The 16,519-nt window shown below is 38.1% G+C and overlaps 2 protein-coding genes across 5 annotated transcripts; one reads left to right on the top strand and one right to left on the bottom strand.

The window, feature by feature from the left end:
* Nucleotides 1–935: 935 nt before the first annotated feature.
* Nucleotides 936–3,768, top strand: LOC18440908 (RNA polymerase sigma factor sigD, chloroplastic). The gene is made up of 5 exons (XM_006851043.4): nucleotides 936–1,433; nucleotides 1,845–2,075; nucleotides 2,308–2,448; nucleotides 2,680–2,880; nucleotides 3,428–3,768. Exons 1-5 carry the CDS (start codon nucleotides 942–944, stop codon nucleotides 3,710–3,712), a joined length of 1,350 nt encoding a protein of 449 aa, XP_006851106.1. The 5' UTR covers nucleotides 936–941; the 3' UTR covers nucleotides 3,713–3,768.
* Nucleotides 3,769–5,190: 1,422 nt separating this feature from the next.
* On the bottom strand, nucleotides 5,191–16,183 carry FZL (FZO-like protein). 4 transcript variants are annotated; one of them, XR_016061450.1, is made up of 11 exons: nucleotides 15,354–16,182; nucleotides 13,950–14,500; nucleotides 13,747–13,815; nucleotides 12,059–12,256; nucleotides 10,079–10,210; nucleotides 9,253–9,339; nucleotides 8,646–9,086; nucleotides 8,307–8,474; nucleotides 6,897–7,717; nucleotides 6,642–6,757; nucleotides 5,191–5,592 (listed from the first exon to the last, which is right to left on the bottom strand). XR_016061450.1 is itself a non-coding variant. In XM_006851044.4 (11 exons), exons 1-11 carry the CDS (start codon nucleotides 15,928–15,930, stop codon nucleotides 5,307–5,309), a joined length of 2,856 nt encoding a protein of 951 aa, XP_006851107.3. In that variant the 5' UTR covers nucleotides 15,931–16,183; the 3' UTR covers nucleotides 5,191–5,306. The 4 variants fall into 4 exon arrangements, 3 of the variants coding, with proteins under 3 accessions (XP_006851107.3, XP_088730812.1, XP_088730808.1); XM_006851044.4 differs by having other exon boundaries at nucleotides 6,897–7,127; nucleotides 15,354–16,183; XM_088874686.1 differs by lacking the exon at nucleotides 15,354–16,182 and having other exon boundaries at nucleotides 6,897–7,127; nucleotides 13,696–13,815; nucleotides 13,950–14,179.
* Nucleotides 16,184–16,519: the final 336 nt, after the last annotated feature.

Here is a 16,519-nt window from a genome sequence, read left to right as displayed (position 1 = left end):
TTTCCATTTTATTCCATGTTTCAAAGAACAAGTTGTTTTGGTTAAATATTAAAGGGTATGGTTTCCATAAGGTTGCCACCTTAGACAAGTGCACCTACAAATTTTATCGTAACATATAATTTTGATGTAAAATATTTTTAAGATTATCTTAAAATCTATTTTCAATTTTAATATAAAATTTTAAACTCCAAAAATGATTAAAATCAAATAGATCTATAAACATATGAAAATCTTGAAAATGGACGGTTTACATGATGTGTTGTAAGATGCATCATTTTTGAGACTCAAAATCTTTTTTTCTTTCATAATCATGCATTTCAATGTCGAGATGATCAATTAGAGGGTTTTTCAACATTAAAACAACTTTTACCGATGGATTTTTGAGGTGCATATGTAGTTCTACCGTTGCAACCTTCTTATATAAACGTTTCCCAATATTAATAGTTCTACCGTTGCAACCTTCTTATATAAACTTTTCCCAATATTAAATAGGTAGATTCGGAGAACACAATGTGCGAAGGTTTGGGGCGCTAACAAGTTCCTCCCCAAAAACCACAAAATGGGAGAGAGAAACAGCAAAACGGGAGAGGAGGGAGAGGGAGAGGGAGAGGGAGAGGGAGAGACGAGGGGGAGAGGGAGAGGGAGAGGGGGAGGGGGAGGGGGAGGGGGAGAGGGAGAGGGAGAGGGTGAAAAGGAGGAGAGAGGGAAACAGCAAAAAGTGAGAGAGGGGAGTGAAAGAGAGTGGTGGACAGAGAAAGAGAGACTTGTGTTAACGTACACAAAAAAAAAAAAAAAAGAAAGGGAGAGAGAGAGGTTCATTGCAATCCAAATATGCCCCAGTAACAGTAAACAAAAATACAGAAATATCAGCAGGCAAACACCAAAAATATCCACCCCACACACTCAAAACCATATCTTTTTTTGATCATCCAAGCAATGCAATGGCCACTACCTCTCTCCTCCCCAACCCATCTGCGATTCCAACTTTCAACCCCACCACCACCAAGCCTCCTCCCAAAAGCACCCTCTTCTCTCTATCTCTTCCCACCTCTTTCCCCTCTTCTTCTTCTCTAAAGCTTAGTTGTAATGGAGCTGTGGACTCAAGCCAAGCCTTAGAGGAGAGAGAAACTATTGCAGCCGCTGTACAAGCCATTTCTCTTGCAAAGGCGGCAGCAGAGGCAGCACGAGAAGCAGTTGAAGCCACAGTTCGAGTTTCCGATGGAAGCCACGAATTGTCGAGGAGAGGTGAATTTGCAAGTTGGGAATGCGCCAGGCGTAGGAGGAAGAAGAAGAGGAAGAGAAGAGAGGATAGAGAAAGTGCGGAAACGGAGCTTTCGGGGGTTTTACGATCAGTCGGATTGTTTGAGAAGTCATCTTCCTCGGAGGACTACCTGACGAGGAGAGAGGAAGCAGAGTTCTCACTCTGCCTTCGGGTAAACTGCCTCAATTAAACTTGTCCAAATTATTGAATACATTGGTGAGTGTGATGATGGATTTCCAGTTAAAAGTTCGACAGATTGGAAGCGGGCGATGAAATGTGTGTGTGAGAGAGAGAGAGAAAGAGAGGGGTATTTGTAAAAAGAGAGAGAGAAATGGGGTATTTGTCAAAAGAGAGAGAGAAAGAGAGAGAAATGGGGTGTGTGTGAGAGAGAGAAGCAGATTTTTTGGAAAATTTCTACCAAGGAGCATAGTCTATTAGAAACCAATATTATTATTTTTTGAGTGATGATATGGTCTCTCTGTCTACGTATTTCTTTTTTTATTATGAATTTTGTATGGAGGTCATCGATTGACAGCTCTCTCTCTCATGCATTATTCTATGAAAGCGAACGTGCATTTTGTAGGAAGGGGCAAGGCTTGAGGGAATTCGGAGGAAGCTTAGAGAGAAGAGAGGGAGAGAGCCAAGTCGGGGGCAATGGGCAGAGGCAGTTGGGATGAGAGAGTCGAGCATGGAGAGAAGGTTGGGGATTGCAAGGGAATGTAGGAATAGAATCACTAACAGTTATCGAAGATTGGTCGTCTCCATTGCTACTTCCTATCCGGGCAAAGGCATGAGCCTCAGCGACCTCATTCAGGTCCCTCTCTCTCTTTCTAAAACTTTCAATTCTCTCTCTCAGTTTTAGTTGGTTTTGTTGAGAAAGAATAGACTTGAAATTGTGAATGCGACACTTCTCTTTGTAAAAAAAGATTGACAGCTCTCTCTCTCTCTCTAAAAGTTTCGGTTATGTTGAGATTTGAGAGTGACACAGTCTCTCTCTAGAAGTTATAGTTAGCTTTGTTGAGAGAGTGAATTAAAGTGCTACGCAGGAAGGGAGCCTTGGGCTTCTTCGAGGGGCAGAGAGGTTCGACCACAGGAGGGGCTACAAGCTCTCCACTTATGTATATTGGTGGATCAAACAAGCCATCATCAAAGCCATTGCAACCAAGTCAAGGATCGTCAGATTGCCTGTACGGCCCCTCTCTCTCTCTCTCTCTCTCTCTCTCTCTCTCTAAATAGCACTAGGAGACGTTCACCCAAAGACTAACACTTCAGACTCCCTCCCCCAACAAAAAAAAACTCACTCGCATACACAACAAAGAGAAATAGCATTAAAACCCAACTGAGACCACTATTGACTTTCTCTCTAGAAATGAAATAGGAACAGATAGACCCTCTCTCTCTAAACTATAGACATGCAGGGAAGCATGTGTGCAACGGTGGCAAAAGTTTCAGAAGCGAGTGGGGTTCTTATGTCGAGGCTTGGACGGAGGCCAAGCCAAGAGGAGATTGCAGAGAAGACAGGCATTGCGCTGAGCAGGGTGAGGCTTGTTACTGAGAGATGTAGACTACCTCTCTCCATTGATCAACCCTTAGGAAGACATGGAGACATTTCACTCAAGGTATAACCATGCTTCTCACTTTGCATTAATACGTATTCTCTCCGTTCTGTTCTTTTTAAGATTTCTCTTCTACGCCATGCTTCCTTCTTTGTCTTGCATGTTTTTGCCCCCTTTTTCTCTTTTAAGTTTCTCTTTCACTTTCTACATCGTACATAAAGACTCTTTAGGAATCTGTGCACTTATTTTTTGAATTCTTGGAGATATTTTCAACTAAGTATTGTCACGTGCTGACTGAGCAATCTTACCAAGCACACAGCAGACCAGTGCCCTAGTCCATAGTAAAAATTTGATTTGATTGAAAATGGGTCAAATTAATATTTGACCCGTTTAATCTGTTTCAGATCAATTGTTTTTTTAACTGGCTAAAAGAAAGTTCAACAACCTCTTTTATAATATTTTCAATTTTTTAAGTTATCTTTTTTATTTTATTTATTTTCTAAAATCCGGGCTTGCTAGTTCCACCTAGGTCGGACCAAATTTGACTAGATCAGACACATAACGAGTCAATTACACATCTGGTAACACTATTTTCAACATTGTGATCCAGGACATAATTGCTGGACCAGAGGAGACACGTCCAGAGGAAATGGTGAAAAGAGAATGGATGAAGGGGACAATGGAAATGCTTCTGCAAACACTCAGTGAGAGAGAAGAATGCATAGTGAGATTGCAGTTCGGGATGAATGGGGAAACCCCAAAATCTTGTGATGAGATTGGGAGACTATTGAACCTTTCCAGAGAGAGAGTCCGCCAAATCCATTATATTGCATTAGCCAAGCTTAGGCAACAGCATGCCACACAACACCTTAGACATTTGTACCTGTCCAAATGATATCACCAATTCAATGAATTCATTAATACAGAAGCAAGTTATTTTTTCTTCTTAAAGTTATGTTAGGGGTGAGACATAATCATTTATGTCTTGTACATGTTACACATAAATGACAGGTGGGAATGCTATTTTGAATGGGAAAGCTTCGGATACGAGATGTAAAGCTCCCCAAACAAGTAGCTAAATTTGAGGGGATTGTTTATAAAGAGGCCATTTACGTATTGTGCATGGAAGTCAAAATCATTCCCACTCAGATATCAAATTAGATAGCTTGGGTGAGTGATGAGGTCCGAGATTTTTTTTAAAAATATTTGTCTATACATTCTTACAACCACCCATTTTAAAGTTCAATGGACAATAATGATTGACCTCTATGTACAAAAGTCAAATGATCTCTTTGTAGACAATCCCAAATTTAAAAACTAAACCGGAATTTGAATATTGAGAAAAGAAAGTTTATGGAATGCAAGGAAAGTTAAGGAAAAAAATAGAAAAAGAATTTCATGGAATACAAGTTCTGAAAACAAAGAACAAAACATAATAATAGACATCCGGACTTTCTTTAGGGGGAAAGTGCTAATATCCAGTCATTCACAAAGTATACAAGAAACTACACCGGTGTATGGAATAGCGCCTATCTGTTCTGGTTTGAACTTTGAAGAACCCGACTCACTATCATTCTCAAATTTTCTGATCTATTCTCTTTGTTAACTGTAGACCTCTCTGACTCGAGAATTGCCCAAATTGGATCAGGAGGACTGGGACAGGGCCCATGATGATTCAGGGCCCAATTTTGATTTCTGCATTACTGCTAACAACTGTCAATGGAGATCAAGAAACATTGGAAGAGTCTATCAACATAATACAAATATTGAAAATTCCAACACGCGGCCAACAATGGTGTATCCAAATAATGCGGAGGGAGCACACCTGACCCCTTTAAAATTCTTCCCCCTCTTTGCTTCCCTCTTCAGCTCGCACTATTTGGCCATATGGAGAGAGAGAGAGACACACACACCTGACATTCAAAATTCTTCCTCTACTTGCTTCCCTCTTCAGCTCACACTATTTGGCAATATGGAAACACACACACACAGGGCCACGAAAATTTTATTCACTTATTTCAGTGGAACAATGTTGAAGTCCCTCAGGCTTTGGCCTAATGGTAGAATCCCCTTTGTTAAGTAGGAGGCCTTCCATTGCACCCTGAAAGTGTGTCACTAACACCTGAAAGTGTGTCACTAACAAGCTAAGCAAACCTGCCCTTTTCGAAGGCTGATGCTTTGGCTCATCCAGGTGTTGCCTCTACCTCACTTTGATGCCAATTTATGTACATATTTTATTTAATAAAGTTAATTTTACCCACCACCAACGTAATAGTAATAAGAAAAAGAACAGTGTCTTGCATTAAGTAGAAGTTACTAGAAGTGCTACAGAACATAAGATCTCAATGCTATTATATAGTGAACAAATGCATAAATTTAATCAAATCTTATTTCCAAAGAGAGAGAGCATTGAACAAAAAGAATACCTCAACAAATCATGATCTCATCCACAGATTACAGCACAAATCTAGAAGCTCGAAAACTTCTAATTATTGAGGAATGTGAATATTTTGAATTTCATTCTGTAATGTTCTAAGTTTTTCTCCAGTGCTCAATAGTTCCTTTTGAATATCTAACAAGTAGTTCAATTTATTTTGAGTTGCTTCCTGGTATGGCCTACTGATACATTCCGCAAAGCCAGCAAGATTTCCTATGGTGTCATCAAGATCCTTCTGCATGGCCAATTCAAGTTCTCGACCTAATGAATCTGCCACTTTATTCACTTTATTCACTAGCTCCTTTCGACGAGCAGGATAATTTGATATCACCAATAAACTGCCACAGCATAAACAAAATTTGTATCAAAGAAGTACATGGTCATGAAACTGAAAGTAACAATAACACCAACATTTGCCCATTCAAGTGTGATGGTAAACTAAATGTGTCATCTAACACTCATACAAGAGAACCTTTTTTCTTAGGAAAGAGTACTAAAATAGCAGTTACATTGTATGTATGAAAGAAAATGGTTTCCAACAAAACTGTTAGCATGTGCACCAGCTGTACTCTATTTACCTACACAAATTTTGTTTCCCAAACAGCAACTCACAACTACACTGCTTATAACCACAATATGCATGTTGTGCACAGGAAGAGCCAAAAAAAGGACACTTTTAGAGAGCTGCCTTAAGTCAATTTTATCCATATTATTTTCCTTATGAAATCATCGTCGTCTTCATCATCATCAGAGCGTTATCCCAAGTATTTGAGGTCAGCTTACCTTCCTTACAAAATCTGTTTAATAAAACTACTCATTTTTCCTATTGTGCTACAGAAATAAACTGCTCAAGCTCTTATTCACAAGTAAATCCAATCTAGTAAAAGAAGTTCAATCTATTAAGATTCTATGAAAGCAAAAGCTGCAAATATTTGCCTAATACAAATAAATGAAAGACTAGGATAAAATTTGCTAGCATAGATAGAATGATTTTCGTAGTTTCAAAAGACAAAATGTTTGGTCACCAAAGAAGTCATGAGTCACCGAATGAATGAGAGACCCAAAAATAAAAAAAAAGCGAGTTCTTGGCTTCACTTTGCATCAGCCAAATTCCATTTTAACCTTTAGGCTCTATAGGCCTCTTCAGCCAAAGCGATGGTTCTTCAACCAAAGAGCCCATACTCAATTGAAGCAAAATTCTCCATACAATTGAAGCATATATTCTCAGTTATTTTTCTTTTTCTTCCCATCCATCCTGGCCAAAATCTTTAACAGAAAATAATTGTGGAAGCAAATGACTGGATTCTCAATTTCTATGGAAAGAGAAAGAAGTGCTAACACAAGAATCAACATAAGTTTTAAAACAATACGAAAAAGTGGTTATTACCCGCCTGCCGAGCAAAGCCCTAAAGCTAGAAGATCTTCTGCTGTGGTTTCTAGTACTGTTGTTAGAAGAGAAGCAGACAAACCAGCTGCTCCTAATCCTCCAATTGTTCCCAATACCTGAGATTAGAAGGAAAAAATGAGAAGCTCCATTTACTATGTAAATACAGCTAAAACATGGGGAGATGGAGCTCTTGAGAAAATGGGTAAAATAAAAATCAAATAGCTCTATCTGCAGTATGAAAATTTAATTATTCACCACTTCACGTATTTCTTGATCAAAAAGTTTTGTGGCAGCACTCGCACTGAATTGCTCCAATACTTTAATGCTGTGTTCCTCTCTTCTATCCAACAATTGATTTTTTTCTGAAAGAGTCAACCCTTCTGGAAATACAAACCCAGGCCATTCCTTTTCAAATATTTGCGTGTATTGCATTCCTTCACGTGCATTACTGCAGTCCAACCATGTTGAGTAATCCACGAGAAGTTTCTGAAATACCACCCAGTATGATGAATTAGGAATTGCAATATGGAAAGTTGACTATGGAGAACTATTGAAATTTCATCTTAAAGGCCAATAATCGCAATTGCATTAGCTCAGGAAACCTGTGACAAGTGCAAGTTAAAACTTGGAACAGCAAAAGTAATACCATCAAACGTTTTTAGTAAATCAGGGCCAGACTGTTCTGGAAACGCTTGATCAAAGTGATATTAATGAAGGTTTAAAATGGCAACTAAATAAAAAGAACCATTGCTAACCAAAGGAAGAGTTACTTAAAAGCCAGATATGCCTTTCCACAACAAGAAAGGCTCAAGCTTGCTTCGTACACTACACTCTAGAAAATCTCTAAAATTCACACTTTTTAAGAGAATTGCCATCATTTCACTTAGTAAATTAGAATTGCAATCTCCTCCCTGATAGAGAGTAAGACAGGGACTTGAATAAGAAGATGAGTCATAGCAGCTACACCGAGCATTTGAACTTGAGTTTGTTTGTGGCTGAAACAGGGCAGTTGTACTTGATTATAGCCATGTGCATGGCAAGAGCCCAGCATAAGTTAGGTCCTCAGAACTGGTTACCTGTGTCCAACACCTTCTGAGGTGAGCTCTTTCAATTTCCAATGGCATGATGCATTGAGAATAACCTCACATAACCAACTCAAAACATTCTTCAGCTTTTTTTCTGCTTGCCTGTGTAGTTATTAATTTTTTTTGCTCATGTCTATTAATATTTAAAATCTCAACACTATCAACATACATATGAATCTATCGTGATGTCATATTCAGAGTTTCTGTGCATGAATTCTTGATTTCCTCCTACACTTCAACATAAAAAATTGCCAAAAAATATCCTTCGATACAACAAGGACAGGGTTGTGCTTCATAATGAAAACAAAAGCCAGTAATTCCTTGGGCATCCATTATGCAGCAAGATAAACAGGAAAGGTTAAAGATGTGAAGTAAACTTCTTGCTCATCAATAAAATATGTTCCACCACAAATTTTCCGAAATTTCTCTTTCAACATTGTTATAGACATAAACTATACATTCAAAGGGAAACAATTATGACATACAATTCAAGAAGAAAATATCAATGACGGAGAAAGCCATGTATACTCCTCAAATATCTAATGAATCATTTCTGCAACAGAATGGGCTGCAAACTTACTTGTGCATCAGAGAGTGCAGTACCAAGTATTTCATTTTGAACCTTTGAGGCAGCAGGAATTGAACTGTATTCTTCTCCTCTAAACATATACGAAGCAGCCATGTCAATGTTAGATAATCGAAGCGTAGAATTGATAAGATTCTCTGCACGGGCTTTTGCTGTATCAACCTGTACATTCCAATTCAAACTATCAAAAAGAAAAGAACTCCATGATTCTCAACCGTGTGAATAAAATTGGGGGACAGTTGTTAAATAATGACATCAAAACAACACTAAAACTACATAAAACAAGAAGATAAGTCATTCGGGAATGTTCTCCCCAACCATACAGATATGTACCAGTGATAACGCCTGTTTCTTCCAGAATGTGCTCTCGCTTTCCATCTTATTGGCATACTCTTTTACACTACCAACAATTTTGTTTACTAAGATCAGGTCTTTCTTGGTCTTTTCACATTCTTGTATCACTTGCCTTTCACAAGCTGCAAGTAGAGTGCACGCAATCCCAATTGGTGTTTCAAGCTTAAGCCTCATCCTTTCCATTCCCATATCTGTTGATGTATCTAAAAAACTGAACAAATATTGTTCAAGTTCATAAAATCCACTAGTTTTCCATCTAAGGTCACTTGAAAATATTTCTTGATCTATTTGTCCATCGTCTCCTGTAGCTGAAACTTTGGCTTGAAGAGCAGATCGTGCAGATACAGGATATAATGTTACAGAATCTGCACTTAAAAGCTTCTGTGCATTCTCTGAGATAAACCTAGTCGCTTCTTCAAGCTGAAGTCAGGGAAATGGAAGGGGTCATAACAAGAACAGAAATCAGTCTCCAAGTCTTAAGACATTCAAAGGGAGAAGCCCAAATCTCACATGGTAAGAGGATTTTTACTACAAGCAACAACCACCCAAAAGCATCAAGAAAACTAAAAGATTAAAAAAATCAAACCTCACTAGAATTCTGATAGAGATCTGATTTGTTCAAAATGAACACAACTTTTTTCTTCCATTGCTGAACATAACGAAGAAAATTGACCTGCAATGTATAGCAAATACAACTTGACATTAACTCCCTCCGACGAAATTACACATTACAAATGCCAGTGCCACATATTTCTACACAATACAGTAACACCATTTCACATAACAAAGAGAGTGCACACCCACAATTTTTATGCTTGTAAATCGTAGTCTTGCATGTCTGCTACCTAGGAGTGACCTTTAAAGTCTATCACCCAGGATATGTACGCCTTCCATAATTTTCAGTCTTCTATAGGATTTTATTGAATGCTAGGAATTTTCTACATTCTCAAGTCTCTAGCTTTATCATAAAAACACAACCTCACTAGAGCAGTATTTACATTTCGGTTAGTGCCAAACTGATGGATCATTGTCTCTTATTATTTTTTATTAGTGAGAAATCTAAGGGAAAGAAGGGATAGTGAGGGGACAATACCACAACAAAAAATAACAATGGAAAGACAGTGGCAAGGATCCAACTCTTCCCTGTGAACCCCAAAGCTAACCAAAATGAGCATGTAAAATCACAACTAGAAAAGGAATGCAAGGCACTAGAGAACACACACATGTTTAAGATACAGAGGAAAAGAAAAGTGTACAGAACCTCTTATACTTTCCCAATGAACCTTGCATCATATGTGAATTTCACTTCTAAGGACCCATTGCTTGAGTGTAAATAAGACAGATGAATTTACAAAATACAAACTCAAATACTTGCACCCGACATGTACTTTCAGTATTATGTATGGGCATACCTCACTTTCGGTTAACGGCCTATCAGCAGAAATGATAAAAAGAAGCAAATCGGCACGAGGAACAAACTCCTCTGTAAGGCGCTGCTGCCTTTGAAGAATCACATTAGTTCCAGGTGTATCAACAAGATTCATCTGCAAGAAAAAGATGACGAAACCAGTTGACATAATTTACAGGGATCTCACATGGATATGAGATAAGAAGAAAATAATTGAAAAAGAAGAATATGGATGGCACCAGCATCAACAATCAATAGAGAAGGCATCCGAAACATAATTGAAAAATAGTTCGTTGGCACAAAAATTGAAATGAAGATTCGTAACTGAACCTAAAGGTGATAAATTAACCAGCGACATATGATAATCATATGTTGAGAGGAAAAGATGCAGCAATAAAGAAAGGGTGCGGTTTGTATAGAGCCGAGGCTCTAAACAATCAAAGTAAAGCACACCTCCAAATAGTGTCGATAAATGTGGTTCTACTATCGGAAATCTTTGTGATAGCCTTAAAATATATTTTCATCTTTATTATGAAATTTAGAGCTTAAAATAGTGTAGATCAAGCAGATCTATGAAAACTTGAAAATATTGAAAATTGACAATCCAAAAATGCGTTACAAGATGCACTATTTCTAAACTTGAAATCCGATTTTTTCTCATGTCCATGCAATCTTGATGTCAAGATGATCAATTTGAGGATATTAAGCATCAAAACAACCTCTTCTAGTGAAATTTTTGAAGTGGGCTCTAATTTCACTGTTTAGAACCTCGGCTCTACATAAACGTTTTCCATAAATAAATAGAAATTTGTATCTTCACACAATTGTCACCCGCAATGAAGCCCCAAATCCTGTCTGTTGAGGCAAGCTATGAAGAAGGAAATCAAAGCTCCAGAAAAAATAATATTGGGAGCTTGTGCCTCTTCCTGCTGGGAAGATTCCAACTATGTTACTGGAGTTGTAAGGTCAAAAGCTTGGCAAATGAGACTGTCAGTAGCAAAAAGGCACAATAAATGGGTAACAGTCAACGGTCACGAAAATGGCATTGCTTATGACTATACACTCCAATGGAAAGATTGACAACTGGATGTCCTATTCCATCAGTTGTTATTGCTTGTGGATGGCATTCGCATCAAACATACTTTAAGGAAGCAATTCTTAACAGCCATTCAACGTCAATTTGGTTTGTCATTTTGATATGGCAATATCATGGTTAATGAGTGCAATAAGGCATCATCTATTATGCACAATGTATGGCATTGAGTGACTTGTCTTATATTGAATACTGATGGTTGGAGCAGGGGTTATTTTGGTTTAGCATGGATTGAGTTGTATCCGGCGACATGATCGGGATAACACTTCTCGCAGGTAGAACCATGATAATGGTGCAACTGCATAAAAGTTGCTTCATCTAGGACAGAGACTTGGGATCAACAAGCATCATACACATAGACTGAGAATGAGAAGATTCCATCATCAATGTCATGTTCCTGTTGAGCAGTGGAGGCACCGCAATGCATGGTGTGGCTCCAGTGAAATTTAAGACTTCTGCACTAGATCTTGCATAATGTACAATGGTCAATCCATAGGGATGCTAATTCAAAAGCTGTAAACCAAGCTGCAAGATGGAAGTTCTCTTACCAAATAGAGATTATAAACAAGTGAAATCTCCAAATAAGAATTTAAATAATCAGCGAGACTACTGAATGCATCTCTATCGCATTTTATATTGTACACAGTTATTTGTTAAAGAAAAAAAGAGTCCGCATGCAACTGCCATGTTGTGTTACAGAAATTCCAAATTAGAGGCAAAAAAAAAGAAAAGAAAAAAAAGACGAAGATGATAGTCATGATTTAGTTAAAAATGCTCTCTTAATTCACTTTAGTGAAGGCATATCGTAATAAAATCAATAAAGAGTGGCATTAATTGGTAGAGTGATGATGAAAATGATAATATCAACACAGTCAAGGGAAGCAAACTCACATCTTTAAGAACTGGAGAAGGTAGATAACATATATATTGCCCATCAGGATGCCTTTCACAGCGTTTGTAATCATTGGAACCTGACCCAGAATAACATAACAAAGTTATCTCATTCGTGGTTGGAACCACCCCATCTTCCATGTACTTTCTTCCAAGAAGCGCATTGATTACAGTTGATTTCCCAGAGTTAAATTCACCCTGAATATTTTCAAAGACCAAATGAGTACCCTAAAGACAAATATATGCACAGGACCACTACTTTGACAAGTATGATATGAAACAGAAGAAACTGTTAACCTATACTTTGTATTTGCTCATGTAAAAGCACATGTTAGTATATCCAAGCGTCAATTATGATATGCTCAAGGAATATTATCCTCTACATCAAATGAGGATCAAAGACATATTATTAAATGACTTGAAGAAAATATATGATGCAAGTAACAAAAACAGGATGATTGACAAATAAGAATAAATTACGAAGAGGAAGAGAATTCTATAGTACTTGTTTTTAAGAAACAGGATATTAACAGGCTCCTCAACCATCTGTTGCCAATGAATGTTTGAGGAGGTTCCAGCCAATGGATTGAGGAGGATGTTACTGTCCTGTTTGAAACCAAACACAAACAATGGCATATAGGCTCTGAAGAAAATATTGTAAAGCGGCTTGACAACGCTTTATATCCCATTTTATGTTACAAACTCAAAACTTATGTCTATTCAATAACAAACATAGTGTTACTCATCACTATTAGTTATTACATAAAGTGTTTTGTGATCCTTTTCTTCCTTATTTTTTGATGCAACAGGCAGGTGAGCTGGGGAACTAAACCTTAGGCATTAGGGAAACAAACCTTTGCCCTAATCACTATAAGACACCAAAGGCCCTTTATCATCTTTATTTTTTCAAATTCGCTCTCTTCAAATCTCGTTCATATAAACTCATGATGCTCAAGGAAGATTATGGCATGTACATCTTACAAAGCACTAAATGACAAACCCAACCCAAGGCACAAGAATTGACAGTGTCCTGAAAATAATACAGATTATACACTTCAAGGTAATGAATAAGTTAATGCATAACTATTCCAAGTAATGAGGAAAATTGCAATATACACTTCAAGGTAATGAATAAGTTAAATGCATAATGATTCCAAGTAACGAGGAAAATCCCAAAGCATTAATGGTGAAATTCAACAAATGAGAAGCCTGTCGATAAAGAACTTTGAAATATAAGAAAACGGCTCTTTCCAGCAGATAAATCATGATGTTACAGATAATAGCGACATAGTTTGCCATGTGAATGCATCTTTCAAACTCCAGATTTCTAAAGGAAGCAACAACTCTTCAAACATTTGCTCAAAGTGCATCAAAGCATCACTATCTAAATAAACAATAATATGATGTTTTACAAATAAAATAAAAACAATCATAAACAAATGGCATAGCATGTGAAGAAGATGTGAGGACAATGTTGAAAAATGTATATATCCAAAACAAAACACAAATTACTAATCCCAAAACACCAGATGAATTGCAGCAGTTATCAGAACTAGGCAAATCTACAAACTCTTTTAAGTAATGAAGACCAACATGGCAATTTTACAAAGAAAGTCACAAAAATTCAGGGCTAATACCAATGGATAAGGCGTGTAACCAGAGTTTGCTGAAGTTCAACGCACTATTACCACTATAACCAGCAAAAATGGCTCATCCAATCGAGCAACTGCATCCACAAGAAGTGAAATCTCCTCCATCTAACATTCAGAACCAACAGTAATACACAAGGTCAAGGTCGGCAATAAAAGATATGGATTCAAAGAGTAGCACAATCCTTTTTCCAACAAAACTATGATATTTTAAATATGTTACCTAACAAACAGTTTCATACCTGTGGTGCAGTTTTGCGAATAAAATCAATAGCTTCCAATAGGACAGGCCTCTCGGCTTCTATGATCTGTTTTTCTATATCTTCTATTTTGGTAATTCCATCAACAGTCTTATTTGCATGGAAATCCTCCCCATTCATCAGTTTTATCTTCTCAGGGCTTTGAAGCTCTTCTTGATTTCCTTTCTCAGTTAATATTGCTGACGAGAGCAACTGACTGTAAACATCACCTCTAAACTGCATATCATGTGATGATATGACCAACCCACTTGCACCAGATTGGAGCAATTTTGCAGCTCCATTATGTAATTCACCACTTTCTAGTGAATTAATCATAGTGAAAACAGGTACCTTGACATTACGGACTACAGAGCGAGACAGCATCTCAACGTCTTTCTCATTATTGATAGCAAATATCAAAAAGTCAGCACCTTCAGAATTTGATGCACTCAACGCGGACTCAGTTGTTGTCACGGTTCTTGCAACTAAAGGGAGAACTATAGACTCAGATTTGGATTCCATCATCATATTCCTTGCAATAATTGCAGGTAGGCCTGCAGTAATGGAGCAAGCACTAGCTTATAGGAATCCATAGGTAGTGTCCTGAAGCATAACATTACTTTGACAAGAAATAACTATTTTGCCAGATAACCAAATGTTTTTATACATTAACATCCAGACCACAATATATTTCTAATCTCACACAGAAACCAATAAACAGTTGAAGGATCTTGATAGAAGCCCCATTCTAAAGCAAATCATGGAAAATTGTAAAATGCAAAAATATGCTCCAATCAATTGACTACGGAGAAAACTATAGTCCATTGGGGTCATCACCATCCAATGAGATGATGGCTGGTTAAGTCATGATGGAGAGAGGGTGGGTGGTGCCAACAAGAAGAGGACAATGACCAAATGGTGGATCCCGCTCTGTATCCATTTTTTCTACGTTTTGGAGAAAGCCTCTCTCTCTCACCCATCAGTGACCATATTTCAGTGGGCAGCGCCCAGTGGGCAACAGTTTTTCATATAGTCCAGTGGATAACAGATTACCCAAAAATTATAAATGATTCTTCAGAATTTTTACGCACAAGGACCATTAATAGGTGAAGCAGTAAAGGCACAGTTAATGGAGTGTTCATTGTTGCGGCAAAAAGTAAACCAACCATAAGATTAAGGAACAGAGTATCTTAAATAACAGTTTGAACTGGGACCAACAAAGTTTCTTTCTAATGCATATGAGAACACGAGATTACAGATGGTGATTCTCGTTTTGTAACCTACTCATGATTGATACAATTTCAAATTCCAAATTCCAAGTCTAGTGTTGTGGATTTAGCTGAATTATCCAATTCAAGAATGGCAATAAGAAAAGTAGTTTTGAGCAAAAGACAAAATGTCACGAACCTTGATCAGAGAGAACAACCCCATTGGCTCCAACAGCAGATGCTATATCGACACGCTCTGATATGAGAAGGTAAGAGCTTCCCCTTAACACCCTCTTCAAAGCTAGAGCAGCTTCATATATACGCCCCGCACTTTCATCCCCACCATTCAAAACAACCATGCTAACCATTTCCGAAACCGCTGCATCTGTAAACCTAAGTGCATCTCCTCCTTCAAGAACTTCTGCAACTTCCAATTGCAAAATTAGGGTTGGCACCTTGATCTCTGCACGCTTGAACCCTCCAGGAAATAGGGTTTTCTTGACATCTGGTTCATTTTGTGATCTCGTTGAACCAAATTGGGATCTGAAACTTGGTCTTCGGCGATGGAGACGATGACTTGAGGGAGAGAAGGTAGAGAGAGAGAAAGGAGAGAAGGAGGAGATAGAGTGAAGGAGGAAAGTAGCCTGGGAGAAAGAAGAAAGTAAGGAGAGAGAGGAAGAGGCTGAGCTGGTTTTCACGGGGAATTGGAAACAACTGACTGGGAAAGAGTAGGAGTTGCAGAGAATGGAAGCCGTGGCGGCCATTAGAGGTCGCATTGGAAGTCTACAAAGTTATCATACTGAAAAGAGAGAGAAGAAGAAGAAGAAGAGTTGGGTAGGATGAGCTAGAGAATCCATGGAGTAAAGAGAGAGAGAGAGAGAGAGAGAGGGACCGAAGGGTAGGAGAGAGGAGTAAGAAAAAGCAAGATAGAGAGTTAAGGGATGAGAGGGGGAAGCTTTATCTTGAAGAGATGAGATTTTTCTCAGCCGCCAATTTATCCCCGCAAATTACTGAAATTTTAGAAACGCGGCATTCTTTTTCTTTCTGCTTTTTATTTCTCTTGGCGGGCGTGGCCCTTGTCGTAGACGTGGTGGGCGGAGGAAGGTGGGCCCCGCAAATTGTGGTCCCACTCGGGGCTGTCCAGCTGCCACATCACATTCAAAGACTTAAGTGTTCTAAGATTGGCGGGAGTGGGGTTCATTCCAACTTTAACGACTTCCATTTTTAAAATGGGTAGAGCCTATATTTTACTTACCCCTACTCAAAATACAAATAACCGCAAACAAATTTTTTTTCTCACTTTTTTCCCTAAAATATACTTTTTTTTTTTTTTTAGGGTACTTATTCACTATACCTATCTCTTGC

This window comes from Amborella trichopoda, chromosome 1, assembly GCF_054954075.1.
Source record: "Amborella trichopoda isolate Santa Cruz 75 chromosome 1, AtrichopodaSantaCruz75HAP2 v2.0, whole genome shotgun sequence".
Classification (NCBI taxonomy): Eukaryota; Viridiplantae; Streptophyta; class Magnoliopsida; order Amborellales; family Amborellaceae; genus Amborella; species Amborella trichopoda.
The sequence above is the reverse complement of the archived record's forward strand: the minus strand, read 5'-3'. Positions and strand labels throughout refer to the sequence as shown.